Raw genomic sequence first — 16,543 nt, forward strand, 5'->3', positions numbered from 1 at the left:
TTTTTACATATTCAGTTGAACTGCTATGCATTGACTCAAAGACTGCAGTAGGGTGCTGTTGATTTGAAGTGCACCAATTGAACAATCTATCTACTCTTTCTCCAAATATTTAGTAACAAATCACACAGTTCACCCCTGATTTGGATGTCACGTACTTTAATTGAATCCATAGTTTTATCTGGAGTTACACATTTACTGACGCCTCTGCCTGACCTATCTGCGACTCCCTTCCCCAGCTGCCTGTCACCATGGCGACGCAGGTGTTAATCCCACCTACAGTGTCAGTGTTGGTGTCCACCGTGCTGTCCCTGCTCAGCTTGTCTCTGCTGCTGCTGCTGTGTGTCATCAGGAAGAAAAGAAGGATGGAGGGAACATACAGGCCCAGTGCGGAGGAGAAGAAACAGGTGGGATCGGCGGGATCCGAAAAACCTGGCCTGCCTCTCCCGTTGCCCAAAGAAGAACGCCTCATCTGAAAAACGTACAGACGTGGACTCACCCACCCGTTGCTGTGTCAACCTGCGGATGGATACCTCCTGTTTTCTGACATTGCTCTCCTCGGAGATGATTCGCGATTGTCTTTTGCAACCGGAGAATCTTCAGACACACTCAACACTGTTTGTGCTGCACCTTTTTCATTATTGCTGCCAACACATACACTGATCTGTCAACTCTATCACCCATTTCACTGCAAGAAAAGAGGAAACGTGTGTCATTTGAGTTTCTGTGGTAAAAATAACTCACTCCCTTTACATGAGCTTAAGTATATTTTGTATTTGTACAGAGGTTAGTATTTTTTTATTTTACTGTGTGTTCTGTGTATTTATATATATATATATATATAAAACAAGTAGTTTTACTCTTTTTCCAGTAATGAAGGATATTGATTAAACCACTGATAATAACTGTGATGCACTTTTATGTCAAGCTTTGAGAAGTTGAATTTCTTAAAAATAATAAATAAATCAGTATGTATTGTACACAAGGTGTTCTGTTAATAAATCAGGAATGTGCACACTTCTCTCTCTCCCTTGTCTTGGATTATTGAAGCCATTGAAGGGATGTTAGATGTTCAAAATGTTTAGTTTATTAGGTTTTTAAGTTATTCAGATTCTGAGTGACGACTTACCAACAATTCAATAATTATCCTCATTTGTCAGTTTAAGCTGATCTCTCTCACACACAAACACTAGCAGATACATATTTACATATCAGTAACAAATGGGCCATCAAACAGTAGCTGATATGCAAAACATGAATTGTCCTCACTTTTGGAGAACTACATTTATTTTAACCATGCTGCCTAATTGCCTTAATTTTAAGTGCAATTCAACAGTTATTTCATCAAGTATACAATATTCAGAATAATAAACAATCTGTTTGACTACTTTCTAAATCTTGGAAAGGTGCAGTATGTTTTTCTTTATGTCAAATTCCATGAAAACACATCAGTGAGCCACACTGTGTTACATGCTTTTTCATTACAATGAACACACTCACTGTGGTTTATTTTCCTACACCGTCCCGCTGCTGTAAATACTCACCAGTCCACCAAATATTTAGCTGATAAAAATCTCAAACAAATGCACCTCTTACTCCAGTTTGTGTAACATTTGCTTAATGTTTTAGAAAATAACTGTAAAGACTTAGATATTGCTCATTTTTGTTGTTTTCATGGGATTTGTTGAAAGTAAGAAAAACCAAAATGTCACCATCTTCTAAGCCTCAAATCGCTTCTTCAGCTCCGACACTTTGATCAGAGGCCGGTCTTCATCCTCATGCCCCTCTGAGCGTTGTGTCTCCTCTGATATATTTGAGTCACATGGCGGGTGCGTTTGTGCGTTCTCCCTGCTCAGAAGCGCATTCATAGGTCTCCCAAGTTCAGCCAGCTCCTTGGTCCTGGACTTCACCTGAAAGCCCCGGCTATGCGCCTGAGACTGGAAGCGTGCTGCAGCAGGTAGCACTTTAGGAGGAGGGGGGGTCTGTCTCATCTCCTCCTCCTCTTTCTTTACTGCTCCTTCACTCGTTTTTTCCTCAGCTGCCGGAGGTTTAGGGTCAACAATGAGACGTTGAGGCTCAGGAGAAGCTGTTGGTTTCAGATTGTCCTCCTCAGCGTTGGGATGATGGGGATTTAGTTTTATGAGTTTGTTTAAAATCACCTCTTTACCTTCCTCCTCCAGCTTATCTTTCACCTCTTCTTCTCTTGCTTCATTTTTCTGCATTTCACTTGTTTCTCTTTCTATCTCTTCCCCCTCAGCTACCTCCTCATTCAGCTTTTGCTCCTCCTCCTTATTTTCTTTCAACCATTCATCCTCTCGCTTCTCAGCCATTTCTTTTACAGGGTCCTCCCCTAAACTCACTCTCTTTTCTTGACCCTCCTTCGTCATCTCTTCCTCTAACCTCACTTCCTCAAAGTTATTTCTGTCGTCTATTTCTTCCTCTTGGTTCCCGTTTATTGCTACCTTCACTTCTTCCTGTTCCTCTCTGCCCTCCCTCTCTCTGATTTCTTGCTCCCCCAGTTCACCCACTGCCAGCACACTGTCTGTCCCCTCCTTCTCTGGTACGCTGGTGTCCAGGCACAGCCAATCAGAGTCTTCCGTCAGGTCCGACAGCTCCTCTGTGGTTTCCAGATTCCAGCTGTGGAGGCTGCCACTGCCGCTGATGGACAGAGACAGGCTCTCCTGGCTGGGGTTGGCTGGAAAACCGCCCTGGAAAACATAAAAGACATGTAAGACCAGAAATTACATTCATGTGTGTAAATGTGTGTGTGAGAGCTCTTCATCTCCTTACCTTCCTGATATAGTCATGGCTGTCCGGTCCAAACAGATCCAGGCTGCGTGTCCCGTACAGCAGGCCACGTTCGTGGGAGCTCCGGGAGCTAAGCGTGTCGAATATTTCCCCCAGCAGATCCATCTCCTCCGAGTCACACAGCAGTGGATCTTCTCCCTCGTCTTCATCCTTCTGGAGCTCAGAGTCAGGATCGAACACAGGCCCAGACACAGCTCTGAAAAACACAGGGATTACAAACAGTAATGACACAGACAAGAAGATACCTGCTGCCTATTCTTATATCTTATGTTGGTATTCCACATTTCTCCATCGCTCAGCTTGTCTCTAATTCTCACCCAGCCCATGTGTCTCCAGTGTCCTGCATGTCTTCCTCGTCTCTGGGAGCCCCCAGTTTGTGAACAGGTCGACGGGGACGAGACTGATATGAGGCATCGTAGCATAACAAAGAAAAAGGGATAGAAAAGGAGCAATAAAAGAAGCAGGACAGTAAAATAAGAAGATTAGTGATGATGAGGATATGTGTGGATGGAATCTGTTCCAGTGTTATAGAATATTAATACATATAGATATGGGGTTGGTTGGCGACAGATCTCACCCTCCCAAAGTGTTGTGTGATTGGCAGACGGTTCTGCAAGCAGTCAGATTGGGCACGGCGGTGTGTCACAGATCCTCCTCTATGAAGGGTGGGTTCTTCATTGTGGGCCTGCGTCACACACACACACACACACGGTCAGATGATTATAGTCAAACCAGAAAAGACTTGATTTAATTGAACTCTCATAGACGCTGACCCACCTTGTGCATCAGCAGGTTTTTGAAACCAGACTTGGTGAGACCTTTGGCCTAGGAAGGATTCAAATCAATATGACTAGAGTTGTTTTGGTAATGCGAACCCATTTCCCAGCAAAAACTTCTTGGCTTGTACTCACCCTGATGTTTGCTTTGGACTTCATGTTGAGGATCAGCGCTCCTCCCCCTTTCTGTCAAAAGTAAAACGGCATCTGTGCTGCACTTTTCAACAAAACATGAACCAACTTTAAACTGTTTCATTAAAGATTAAAATAACTTACCTTTATATTACCAACTAACTGTTGATAGGATTTGCTTCTTCCTAAAAAAACGACAGAAACACAATGGGTAGAGGACATGTGGTAAGTGAGAAATGGGATATCGCACACACACACACACACACACACACACACACACACACACACACACACACACACACACACACACACACACACACACACACACACACACACACACACACACACACACACACACACACGCACCTGCAGCTGCTTCACACTTTAAGATCTCCTCCTCAAAGAGATCATCTGGTTCCATCTCTTTATTCAAAATATCCAGGCGGCCATCAATGAACTAAAAACAAAACAAATGTTGGATCAATTCTTAGATATTATTTGATCAAAATATATGATATTTAACATGAGGAGGACTTCACACCTGATTTATTAGTAATTTCATAAACCAATATACAATTCTATGCATCTGCATGAATGGATGTCAGAGACATTAATTAACAAAAGCAGAGGGCAGTAAATAACATCAAGAACAGCATTACCTGTTTGAAGGACTGTAAATGAATGGCACTCTGCAGGAACTGCCTCATACTGGCAGACTTGTGATCTAGAAACAGCTCCTCACTGAACCACATCTCACCCTCCTGCAAAGAGAGATAGGCACAAAAATACACCTAGGCATGAAGAAGTGTCCATGGAAAGGACCAAAATAGAAATGTAGGGAACACATCCATGGAAAAGTGAAACAATACATTTAATAAACTATTAATCATTTACTCTTCTGGTTTCATTTTTATTATGAGACGTAATAATAAGCCTTTTGGGTGATTGACCTTGTGAGCCTGCAGCGCGTCCCTGTAGCCTCCAAACAGAAGAGCCTGAGCTTTCAGGAAGGCCCTTGAGACACCACAGCCAGGAGACACGGCCTGACGCTTCAAACACGCCTTCAGCCCGGACATCTGGACACACGTGTACATTTATATATGTGATATTAATAAAGAGCAACTGCTGCTGCAGCTCAGCAAACAATGATGAAGACAACACAATTCAAGTCAGACAACATGAAGTAGAAGTGCAAAATGTTCTACAGGGGGTTTGTTAGATCATTGATCATATATAAAGCGACAGGAAACATGTGAAGAGGAGGAGAGGGGGCTGAAATCTAGCCAAAGCCCCTGACCGTCTTCATATCACTGAAACTGCAGCTTTTAGGACGTTTCCAATGCAGGGACTTTTACAGGCACCATTCAAGAAACTCAAAAAAGAAATGTGTGTCTCCATCAGAGTGCCAGGATCTAAATCAGGTTGCTCTTTCTTTAAATGCTGATCATCATTGATGATTGCTGCTACAACGTGTAGTGTATGTACTGAACTTATTCACACATTAAGTCAGCACCGGATGACTACTTTGTTTCCTTATCTGTTAAAGTTGTTGCTTTTAAGTCTGTTATGAGTCTAATTTATCTAATCTTCACGTTTCTGTAAACATTAACGGGAGAAAATTACATTAGTATTTATTTTTTATTACAGTAGGCGATTCTTTACCACATCTGAAGGTATCCTTTTCAGGTCGTCAAAGGGGGTTTCCAGAGTGTTTGTGTCCACATTGAGAATTACAACTTCCTCCAACCCACGACTCCTCACCTTCTGTCAGACAGACACAGAGACACACTGTGATGTGTTGGTTCGTCAAGTTTGTGGGGACAAACCTGGTAGGTTAACAACTTTGATAGTATTCGAGTAACTATAGACTGTTTTAATCAGTAGTTTACCTCAGATAGACTGGTGTGGACCCCTATGAAGTAAGGCATAGGTGCACTGTAATCAAATAAAAAAGGGTGAATCAGTTGAAGAGAGACAGATAAATACAAACAGACGGACAACACAGAGAGACAGATACAGCTAGATAGAGCTGGCTGTATCTAAATACAGACAGATAGACAGGTAAATACAGACAAACAGACTTCTTACCAGCAGTAGTCCAGTAGGTGGGGTGGTAGGACGGGGATGAAGATGTGTTGCCAGTACATGGGGTATAACACAGCACTTAGTGCATGCACGCAAGAAGTGAGCTACACACAACACAAAGTGGACAACTGTTTCAGACAACAACTCACAGGACACTCAAGTCTTTCTGTGTGGTCGGCCATGGGCCACATGAAGACCAGTTTGCGACTACAAGGTAGAACAATGGAGATAATTCTAGCTGAATTGGTTTCCAAGTAGTTGCATTCGGCAGAATATGGTTTCAGGTTAAGGTGATTTTCCAGAGAATGAACATGCATCTTATTTAACAGCCGTAGATAAAGTCCTAAAAAAATAGAAGAACACAAATACAAATGTGTGTCTTACAGTGCTGAGTTTGCTGGCAAAGATGAGGATGCGTCTCTCAAACAGCATGCTGGCATAGAGCTGGAGCAGGTTCCCCACATCTACTGCCACAATCAGCTCTGTCAGGTTCCTCTGGTGAACCCACAGACACACGCACATGACATAAAACACCCTTTTTAATGGGCAAAGTGGACAAAACTCCACCTGCTGTGTAGGATATAAACCCTGGGTTTAGTTAAGTCCTCCATACTCACATTTTCAGGTATGGAAGGGAGACTTCTGGGGTCTGGAGCAATGAAGTATGGAACCTGGTGAAAACGAATGAGACAAGACATTAATAAGAACACCGGGGGAATTTCCTGGACGTGTTTTTGCTTTCAGTTGACTTCAAAATCATACTGACATGTGTGCATTACAGGTTACAGGACCAGACTTAAGGTTTCATGCCAAAATGATGAATGCATTAAATAATGCTTTTGTTAGATGCCAACTATTGTGTAACCTAATGTCTTACTGTAACACAACCTTAACGTTACAATCCTTAAGATTTAAATGAAATCTAACCACATGTTTGATAGCATTTATGGTGGGTCTTTGTTATGCAATGGGGGAATTAGCTCAGAAATGAACTCTCTCTATAGAAGTTTTCAGTGTTAGTGGTGGAATCCGCCATTCCCGCACCAGATTTAAAAACCTTCACTCTTTTTTACACTGTATTAGAGCTTTAGCAACTTACTGATAATAAAAATACAAAGAATTCACAGTATTTAACCGGACTAGGTGTTTCCAAATCAACCAGCACTGAAACTATATCGATAACAACTTTAATCAATATTAACTTTTCTCACAACATAGAACTGGTGCTGGGGGTGTGAAAAACTTGAATAAATGCTTTTTTTTCAAGCGGACGATTTGTGACTTTGGAATGAAACCCTTGACACGTAAAATTCAACAAGATACAACCAGCTTTGCTTTGCTTTGATTTCTCCTGAGACAAAACATTGTTTGTGGGGTCAGTAGAATCATGGGTTATTTGTTAAGGATACATACATTCAGCAGACGTTAGTGCAAATCGTGTTAAATTTGACATTTAACATTTAAACATTTAATTAGAGGGGTGAGTGGCACAGTTTTAGTCTGCACACATCAGGTTTAGCCATTAAGCACAGACAGCTAAAGTTATCCAGCAGGAGTTAGTCCGTATCTGCTCAGCAGTTATTCCAGACCACATGAACCCCTCTGGGACTCACCCCCTCTTGTCCCTTTGGGTGTCCAACAGGATGGAACACCTCTGTGCTGACCGATAGCTGCTCTCCCTCAGAAAAAAACACAACAGGCTAACCACTGACAGAAAACAGCCGTAAAGTGAAGTGTGACTGCTGCTTCTCACTGGATAATTAGAGATTTACCATCTGCAGAGTGACGGATCCAGCTGCCAGTGGTAAAGGCTGCTTGTAGAGGGCCGCCAGCAGCGCTTTCATCTCATTGGTCTGTTGAAGACATGATGGTCGTTAGGTTAATGATACTCATACTAGAGTGCGTGTGGATTAGAGATAGAGGAGAAGACATAGACTGAACACACTGGAACCTCACCTGTCCTTTAGTTAGGTAATCAGCCAGGTTGTTGAGAAGTTTGTAAAACACTTCAAACCATGGAAGATAACTGCAATGAAATTGATTAAAAACTTGTTTTCATCGCGATTATAAAAGCATGGGTCGACTTAGCATTAGAATATCACACAAATGTACCTGAGAATGCAAAGACAGGTATTTGTGTTGTTGGTGAGACGGCAAAAGCCAAACCGCTGGCATCCTTCAAGGTCGGTCAAAACAAAAGTAAAGTGCTGCACGGCCACTCCCTCCCTCGCTCTGTGCAGACCAATGAGGTTAGAGTTGGACATATGTAAAAATACAGACAGGAAAAGTCAACTGGAGCATAGAGTTTATACTCACCTTTGTATGTCATACGGGAAGCAGAACCTGGGTAATATTTGACAAGACTCCTGGAGTGAGATAAAATGATTTGTGTTATATGAAATGTGAAAAATCCAATAACAAGTCAAAAAGACTACAGAACGCCAGTGGCTATGTGAGCCTCTGCTTAGGCACAGAACTGTTAACATATTCACAATGACAATGTCAATGTAAGGCAGGTATAATCATATCAAATAGCAATAACCACAATATACATCTGAGGTTGATGGGAAGGTCAGTTGTTTTGCAGGTATTTGGTCCAGGTCCAAGCCCCCAGGTGAAACGCTGGGATTTGGACATGGAAAATACAATTTACGGGTCTGTCACGTGGTACAGTTGGGCCCAAAAAGTCAAGACACTCCCCATAGACGTCTTTAACTTCCCAGTATGAACACTTTAATAGCTTTTATTTAACTAACAAGGTGCTAAAAGTTGCAAATTCCTTAATAGCTGAATCAGGAGTTATTTCCCTACCTGGGGCCTTGGCGTATAGATGTGGAAAATCAGATTTTGTGTTTGAGCCATCTTGGCTTTTTGCGCAACTGAGCAACTTTTAAGAATAAACTGCCTTTTTCAGTTCTCTTTGCACATCAATGATTTGGTCATAAACCAACGTATTGTACAAATCAAAACGTTTCCATATGTTGCCACTATATGAAACATCAGCAGTGAAACACAGTTATTACAATTTACCATGAATGGGATGCGTCTGTGACAAATTTCATGGCAATTCATCCATTCATATTCACTCAAAGCTGCAAATGTGGGAGAATACGTTTAATATCATGGAAATAATTATTAAACTTATATATTAAATATTGCATATACATATCTGCCACTTCTCATACACATCGATGCTCATACACATCGATGCTCATGAGCTTTATTAATCTTATATTATCATTATAATCTATATTGGATTTTGTGAATTTTTGATATCTGTGTTGATATTTAAATACTTGCACCTGTATTAACCTTATTTGATAATTTTATATTTGAACTCTTGATATTTTTACTCTTTCCAACTATCGCAACTGCTGCAAAACAATTACCCTCTAGTTAAATAATGTTCCATCTTATCTGAACTTATCTTAATAGTTGCTGTGATATTTCAGTGGAGAACTGCCAACCCATAGACCCGCGTACATTTCATTAACATTAACCAAACCGCTAGCTTGGCTAAAAGCATCTAAAAAAAAGCCATTTCACACAATCACTTTATCGTGACAACTCATCCACAAATATTAAAGCTTTTCAGGAGCAGGAGACACGAGTGGCTACCTCATCACTGAAGTCCTCTGGAAACTGAAACAGTACACCGGGATCTATAACAATGAAAAGTATGAATGAATGAACATCATGGCCAATACTCAAAACAAACTTTGATTACAAACTGGGCTTTACAAGGCTACAATGAGTGAAAAAGAAAGAAGACAAATCATTAAAATGGGCAAATTAAATACATTTCTCGAACTAAAAAAAGTATTTAGTACTGTTAATCCCCTCAGCTCACTTCCAGCTGTCCGTCAGATAACCACAACAAGCTCTGATCTAGTTCAAGTGTGACAAGACACGCTGTGTGGGTTGTCTGATCACATGACAGGAAGTGTGAGCAACCCTAAGCTCAGCAGAAACACCTTCATATACAGAAAGTCTTGTCATCTTATTATTTCATAACTCAAATTAATTTGTGTTGCTTTGTAATTTTGAAGTTAATTTCAGATGTTAGTTGACCCCCAGATTGGTGCAGTGTGTGATGTAGGAAAATGACAAGAAGGAGGTTATTAAAGCCACGGGAAGAATTTGAGGAACAATTTTTATTAACTTCTCTGTTGCTGACTCTGCACATATAAACATATAAACAGTTCCATAACACAAAACACAAGTTTCTATATTAATGCTCCATAGTGGCTGAAACACAAGCTGGGAATCACAGCAATCGGTAATACTACTATTTACCCACTCACCTTTGTCTCTGGCTACGGGGCAAGCTGCTTCAAAGAACCAGTAGAAGGTTCGCTCAGGGTTTTGTCTGACAGGAAAGAGACAGAGCACAGCACTCATGTGAGATTCTACCTCCACAGTGTGATACCAACCAAAACCGACCAAAACAAGCCCACATTAATGCTGAGACCTTCCAGCGAATCTGCCCAACATTTATCATATTACTCAAATCATCATTTCACAAAACCTAGGAGATTTCGCTCCTTTAAGACGTTATGAAACAACAGGTGTGCTGTTAAAGACAAAGGTAGACAGTGGTCAATCTGTTAGAGGCATGTATATCTACAGAGAGAGAGACTTGCATGCAGTGATGAAATGTAACTATCATTTCTTTATGCTACTTCTACTCCACTACCTCACAGAGGTAAATGTTGCACTTTTTATGCCACGCAATTTAGTTTCTCTTCAGATTGAGATTACTACTACAAAATATCAATCAACTAATAAATTATGATATTATTATAGATAAAACTACCCACCTAGTTCAAATCAGGTACATCTTTACCAGCTGCAACATTAAACTAAATGCCTAAATAATTATTATATCATTTGAGATTATATGTTTATTATTGAAATGGGCCATTCTGCACAATGATTACTTTTACTTTTGGTACTTTAAGTATATATTGATGCTAATAATAACATTTTAAATGCAGAATCTTTACGTATAAAAGTGTATTTCCACACTTGAGCTTTGCTACTCTTACTTAAGTAAAATATATTATATTTCTTACACTGGTTTCTAACCACTGGTTAAGTGTTATTAGTCATACGCAACAAAGATGAGCATTTTCAGGCCTACCATTAAGTGTATGGCAACTCACAAAGGGCAACAGAGTTGCTGCAGGAAACTTCCTGTGCAGTTGTGAGAGGAAGTAATAAAAACCACAAGAACAGACTGACGGGCAGAGTGATGATGGGAGTCGAGCATAAATGACAAGATTAACTCACTTCAGTCTGGAGCCCATGCTGTCTGGATGTGTCTGTGTCCATGTGTTTGTCCAGGAGGGCAGAGGTCTTCAGCAGGTGTATCAGATGATGGTCATACCTCAGATCTGATGCAGCCACGGTGTAAAACGGAGGCAGACAGCAGCGGCAGCAGCAGTCTGCAAAATCAGCGCAATCGGAGTGACAGAACACTTCCTGATCTATGACAGTATGTGCGTTGTGTCAGTATGTTTGTGTGTGTGTGTGTGTGTGTATGACGTCTGATATAAGACCGCCTCTCCAAGGATTCATACTCACTTCTCTTAGATTTCCATAATTTTTCCATCTCTTTGCTTTCATGACTTCTCATCTGCTTTTTTTAAATAAGCAGCTTGAAGGTTCAAATGAAGCCTTTAGTTACAAATACACAAATATTATGTATCCCAGCAGTTCCAGGAATAATTAAGATAAGGAAATAGCTTTTTTTTTTGCTCAGTGAGCCCTCTGTTCCTCCACATTTAATCAGATGTTTCATTCATCTAGGCACATAACCATGAGAACTACTATTGCCTATTCAAGCATTATAGACAGAGGAACGGCCATTAACAATCAACACATGCTGGCCACAGCAGCAGATACTTAATGTATTGCATCAAGAACACTGAGGTGATGCTGAGGCTTGATTTATCGCTTTATTAAAGTAGTAAAATATGCTTTATATGTTATATAGTCTCCATGGAAAGTTTACTGAGAGTGTCTTACAATTGATAAAAAAGAAAGGCTACAAGTCCCCAATTTGGAAGTATTTCTGATGTGTTATAATGGAGCATTTGGTGTTTCAAGTTCCATAGTCATAAGAGGAATCAAGGTGTCCACATCCTGCTGACAGAGGTATTAATCTCAGATACCAATACTGCCTCCTAGTGGTGTTCAAGCAACACTGCCTAATCTGTTGGTATCCATTTTGGTTTGCCTTCATTCTGGGACATCTGAGAAAATCTGAAGGTTTTTGCAACTCAGTTTGTGCCATTTCTGTCAAAATGAGTCTATTTTTGGAAAAGGTGTGTCAGCAACATCTTATGCGCATAAGTAATACAGTTAAAGGCTTAATTTTCTCCTATCGTGTCCATTTCATTTTTAAATGTATTAAAATGAATCACACAAAAGAACATCAAACACACAAAGGGATAGGTTTCCATCATATTTATTCCAATCAATGGCAAATTAGACACATGATCAAATTTGCGTGAGCTGAACGGTTTTATTGAATACTTGGCCCAGGTTCTGTTTGACTGGTGGTAATAAATGAACATTAAACAGAAAGCTACTGACAAAAGACCACAAGCACAGTTGTGTTAGCTACGTCTATAGGAGCACGGCGAGTTAATAAAGTGTTGTGGGTGGAGGAAAAAGGAGAGGCAAACAGAAACATTAGGGTTAGAGGAGTCAGAGAAAGAGCAGAGCGGGAGTGAATGGTTGGATGGAGTTGTGACGAGTGCAGTTGAGAAATGATGTTTGACTTTAGCCTCAGGCCACCTCCTCTTCTCCCTCCTCCTCAAACTCGCCCTCCTCAGCCGTGGCGTCCTGGTACTGCTGGTACTCGGACACCAAGTCGTTCATGTTGCTCTCCGCCTCTGTGAACTCCATCTCGTCCATGCCCTCGCCGGTGTACCAATGGAGGAAGGCCTTGCGGCGGAACATGGCGGTGAACTGCTCGGAGATGCGCTTGAACAGCTCCTGGATGGCCGTGCTGTTGCCGATGAAGGTGGCGGCCATCTTGAGGCCACGGGGCGGGATGTCGCACACGGCCGTCTTGACGTTGTTTGGGATCCATTCGACGAAGTAGCTGCTGTTCTTGTTCTGCACGTTCAGCATTTGCTCGTCCACCTCCTTCATGGACATGCGGCCGCGGAACACGGCAGCCACGGTTAGGTAGCGGCCGTGGCGTGGGTCGCAGGCGGCCATCATGTTCTTGGCATCGAACATCTGCTGTGTGAGTTCGGGCACAGAGAGGGCTCTGTACTGCTGGCTGCCTCTGCTGGTGAGAGGGGCGAAGCCCGGCATGAAGAAGTGCAGGCGGGGGAAGGGCACCATGTTGACGGCCAGTTTGCGGAGGTCGGCGTTGAGCTGGCCGGGGAAACGCAGGCAGGTTGTCACACCGCTCATGGTGGCGGACACCAGGTGGTTGAGGTCTCCGTAAGTGGGTGTGGTGAGTTTCAGGGTGCGGAAGCAGATGTCATAGAGGGCCTCGTTGTCGATGCAGTAAGTCTCGTCTGTGTTCTCTACTAGCTGGTGGACGGACAGTGTGGCGTTGTAGGGTTCTACCACAGTGTCTGACACCTGGAGGTAGAAAACGCAAAGGTCAGGATATGAGACAGAAAAGGAATTTTAAAAAAAAAGCACCCATCAGCAGTGCCAGGTGATCACTGTACCTTAGGAGAGGGCACCACACTGAAGGTGTTCATGATACGGTCGGGGTACTCCTCGCGGATCTTGCTGATGAGCAGAGTTCCCATACCAGAGCCGGTGCCACCGCCCAGAGAGTGTGTAAGCTGGAAACCCTGCAGGCAGTCGCAGCTCTCAGCCTCCTTCCTCACCACGTCCATCACTGAGTCCACCAGCTCTGCTCCCTCTGTGTAGTGGCCCTTTGCCCAGTTGTTACCGGCTCCACTCTGGCCTGGAAGTGAAGGGTTAATTACAATCCGGCCCTTTGAATATTAAGTCTCATTTGTCCTGCCAAAAGGCATTAGTTAATTATTCAACTAAGGGATAGTTTCAAAATGGAATAAACAAACTCACTCTAATATGCTAATAATTAAAATGACCTTTACTTTTCATACATCAAAAATGTGTGTGTGCGCGTGTGTGTGTGGCTGATCATATACCAAAGACAAAGTTGTCGGGTCTGAAGATCTGTCCGAAGGGGCCAGAGCGAACAGAGTCCATAGTGCCTGGCTCCAGGTCCACTAAGATGGCCCTGGGCACGTACTTCCCACCTGGAACACAAATGCATGTTTGGAAAAAATATATATATACACACACACATTACTATATTTTTTTAATTTAGACAGACCACGAGATGACCAAATTGCTTGCAACAGTGCTGACCTGAAGCCTCATTGTAGTAGACATTGATTCTGTCCAGCTGCAGGTCACTGTCTCCATGGTAGCTCCCTGTCGGGTCGATGCCGTGCTCATCACTGATCACCTCCCAGAACTACAGACGGATTAGACAGAAACCACTTAAGAAAAACATGCATAACAGGCAGTGACATTTTAATACCTCATCAAGGGTTAATGGAAATTGCCTTCACATTTGTTGATCCACAGCAGTTGATTGATAATGAAAATAAATTAACAACCAATTTGATGATTAAATAATCATTTAAGTCTCAGATGTGCCATTTTTCCTGTGTGGAAGGACACCATTACCTCGTGATTGCCATTTTTCACCATTTCAGGGATCAAATGAATAATTGATTAATTTAGACAACAAGTGACGCATTCATTAATAATAAAGACAATTAAGTTTGTTGCAGGACTAGAAGAATATTTTTTAATTAATTCCAAATGATCGACCTCAAATCAATATGTGGTGCACAGATACCTGCAGAGGATGGGTTGATCTGCATTTAAGAAAGAGGCTTAATCCATTACTCGATGCAAAAGCAGCATATTGCAGCATATAATCACTGCAATCAAACGTGAATGCCTGTCGACGTTCAGATGCATCTGGTGTCTGAACCACACCCTCTCCCTGTCTCCATCTGACCACACACACGCAGTTTGGGAGCCATCATTTAAAGAAGGACAGTGGGGATGTCTCGGCCTGCCACCGCCCATCCCCAAGGATGCTATTGTACGCAGACCACGCTTCCCTATCCACGGCGGTGACCCATTTAATGCCTCCCTTTGAGCAACACGGCCTACATGCGACACGACGTCACAAACACCCTTAAACGTCACTGTAAAATATATAAATATGTAGATATGTATAATAGAGAGAGCAGCTAACAGATGGACGTGCAGATAACACGTCGACGGGGTGCTGCGTGTTTTCCATACCTTTGCTCCAATCTGGTTACCGCACTGTCCGGCTTGCAGGTGCACGATTTCACGCATATTGTCGATGCGGTGTGTGTGGGAGCGTTGCGGAGAAACTGTGGGGGGGAAGAGAGAGCCGAGCTGCCGACGGTTCTTCGGAGGTTTCGAGGTTGTCTGGTGCTCCTTGTTTCGGTGGACCGTCCTGGATGAATGGCGGAGGAGCTGTGGCTGCGTAGAGAGCTCGCTCTCTCTCTTGTCTAGCCCTTCCCTCCGCCCCGCGCCTGCGCAGTACGTCCCGGTGCTGCAGCATGACGTCATCTCCATGGCAACGGGAACCGGGCACGGCCGGAAAAAAAAAAAAAAAAAAAAAAAAAAAAAGGCCTGCCTCCTTTTTTTTTGCTGTGTTGTTGAGAGACCGGTTTTCGTTGGATTGAAATGGGTGTGAGATAAAGCTGGAGGGATAAAAACCAGCGAGATTAACTTCTGCTTTAATCTAGATTCTCTGGGTTTAAATGTGTGCTGACATCTGAAGGGGTTAATGAATAAAATGGACCCCCAGTGTGATGGCCAAGTGTAGCCTAGGAATCATAATTAAAATGTAGACAGACAATGGAGGAAAACATCATGATAATGCATGTTACATGCTGACGTATTTGTGTCTGGGTGTGGGCTTTATTTAGTCGTCTCCTGGATAGGAATAGTGTTGGTATGAAATGATTTCCCTTATGTCATGCAGACTCTGCAGTGGAGCCTAATGTCAGCTTGCAAAAATGTGTTGTTGGGCCCGTTTCCAACCCTCTCACAATACGCTGTGAATTGCACATATCCAGGATCAGTACTGGTACATCTGTCCATATCTAAAAGGCAAACGTGTTTATGTCTGTGTAGCCGTCTCACTGCTACTCGTGAGTCCTCCTCAACACAAACGCAGGCTTCAGCAGGTAACGTGCAAACAAAAGGTTCTTTATTTAAGTGACAAAAAAAGCAAAATACAGACTGCCGTGCGCTCTATCGCATTGCCCGGCTTCTCGGAGCACACGCAGTCCAGTGTTCATAAAGCCTCTCTGTCTGTCCCAACCAACAGAGCTCCAGCCTGCTACTGCTTAAAAGGATGAAGAGTAATGAGCAACAAGGTACAGCTGTGCCGATTAAACTCCCCAGGGCACTGTTTCCCTGAACCACTCCCACACATCCCTCCCCTGCAGCTGATCACAGACCAGGCCTACTACAACAGTCTGGTTCCAATGTGCACCTCTCTAAGATGCTAAAACTGCCAAATTCCCAAAGAAAAATAGAGGACATGACCTCGGTGTCTTCAGGGCTTGTCTTGCATGTACAACTCCATTGAATGTTGTCCATCATTAGGCCCTGACAGAGATCTTATTAGCAGCCTGGGTTGTTTTTTTCCGTAACTGTTTTCAATGAGATGGAAA

The 16,543-nt window shown here is 42.6% G+C and overlaps 2 protein-coding genes across 2 annotated transcripts; both read right to left on the reverse strand.

Annotated features, from left to right (window-relative positions):
- Nucleotides 1–823: 823 nt before the first annotated feature.
- dennd1c (DENN domain containing 1C) lies at nucleotides 824–11,277 on the reverse strand. The gene is made up of 23 exons (XM_054604214.1): nucleotides 11,091–11,277; nucleotides 10,103–10,167; nucleotides 9,417–9,460; nucleotides 8,115–8,164; nucleotides 7,911–8,030; nucleotides 7,755–7,824; nucleotides 7,571–7,651; nucleotides 7,412–7,477; nucleotides 6,416–6,469; nucleotides 6,183–6,293; nucleotides 5,802–5,902; nucleotides 5,603–5,648; nucleotides 5,376–5,477; nucleotides 4,664–4,789; nucleotides 4,373–4,474; nucleotides 4,080–4,170; nucleotides 3,858–3,898; nucleotides 3,717–3,767; nucleotides 3,583–3,630; nucleotides 3,383–3,490; nucleotides 3,123–3,205; nucleotides 2,788–3,001; nucleotides 824–2,705 (listed from the first exon to the last, which is right to left on the reverse strand). Exons 1-23 carry the CDS (start codon nucleotides 11,105–11,107, stop codon nucleotides 1,716–1,718), a joined length of 2,781 nt encoding a protein of 926 aa, XP_054460189.1. The 5' UTR covers nucleotides 11,108–11,277; the 3' UTR covers nucleotides 824–1,715.
- Nucleotides 11,278–12,254: 977 nt separating this feature from the next.
- LOC129096346 (tubulin beta-4B chain-like) lies at nucleotides 12,255–15,378 on the reverse strand. The gene is made up of 5 exons (XM_054605114.1): nucleotides 15,132–15,378; nucleotides 14,175–14,283; nucleotides 13,952–14,062; nucleotides 13,499–13,743; nucleotides 12,255–13,406 (listed from the first exon to the last, which is right to left on the reverse strand). Exons 1-5 carry the CDS (start codon nucleotides 15,186–15,188, stop codon nucleotides 12,594–12,596), a joined length of 1,335 nt encoding a protein of 444 aa, XP_054461089.1. The 5' UTR covers nucleotides 15,189–15,378; the 3' UTR covers nucleotides 12,255–12,593.
- Nucleotides 15,379–16,543: the final 1,165 nt, after the last annotated feature.

The sequence above is a fragment of the Anoplopoma fimbria genome, chromosome 9 (assembly GCF_027596085.1).
Source record: "Anoplopoma fimbria isolate UVic2021 breed Golden Eagle Sablefish chromosome 9, Afim_UVic_2022, whole genome shotgun sequence".
NCBI classification, from domain to species: domain Eukaryota; kingdom Metazoa; phylum Chordata; class Actinopteri; order Perciformes; family Anoplopomatidae; genus Anoplopoma; species Anoplopoma fimbria.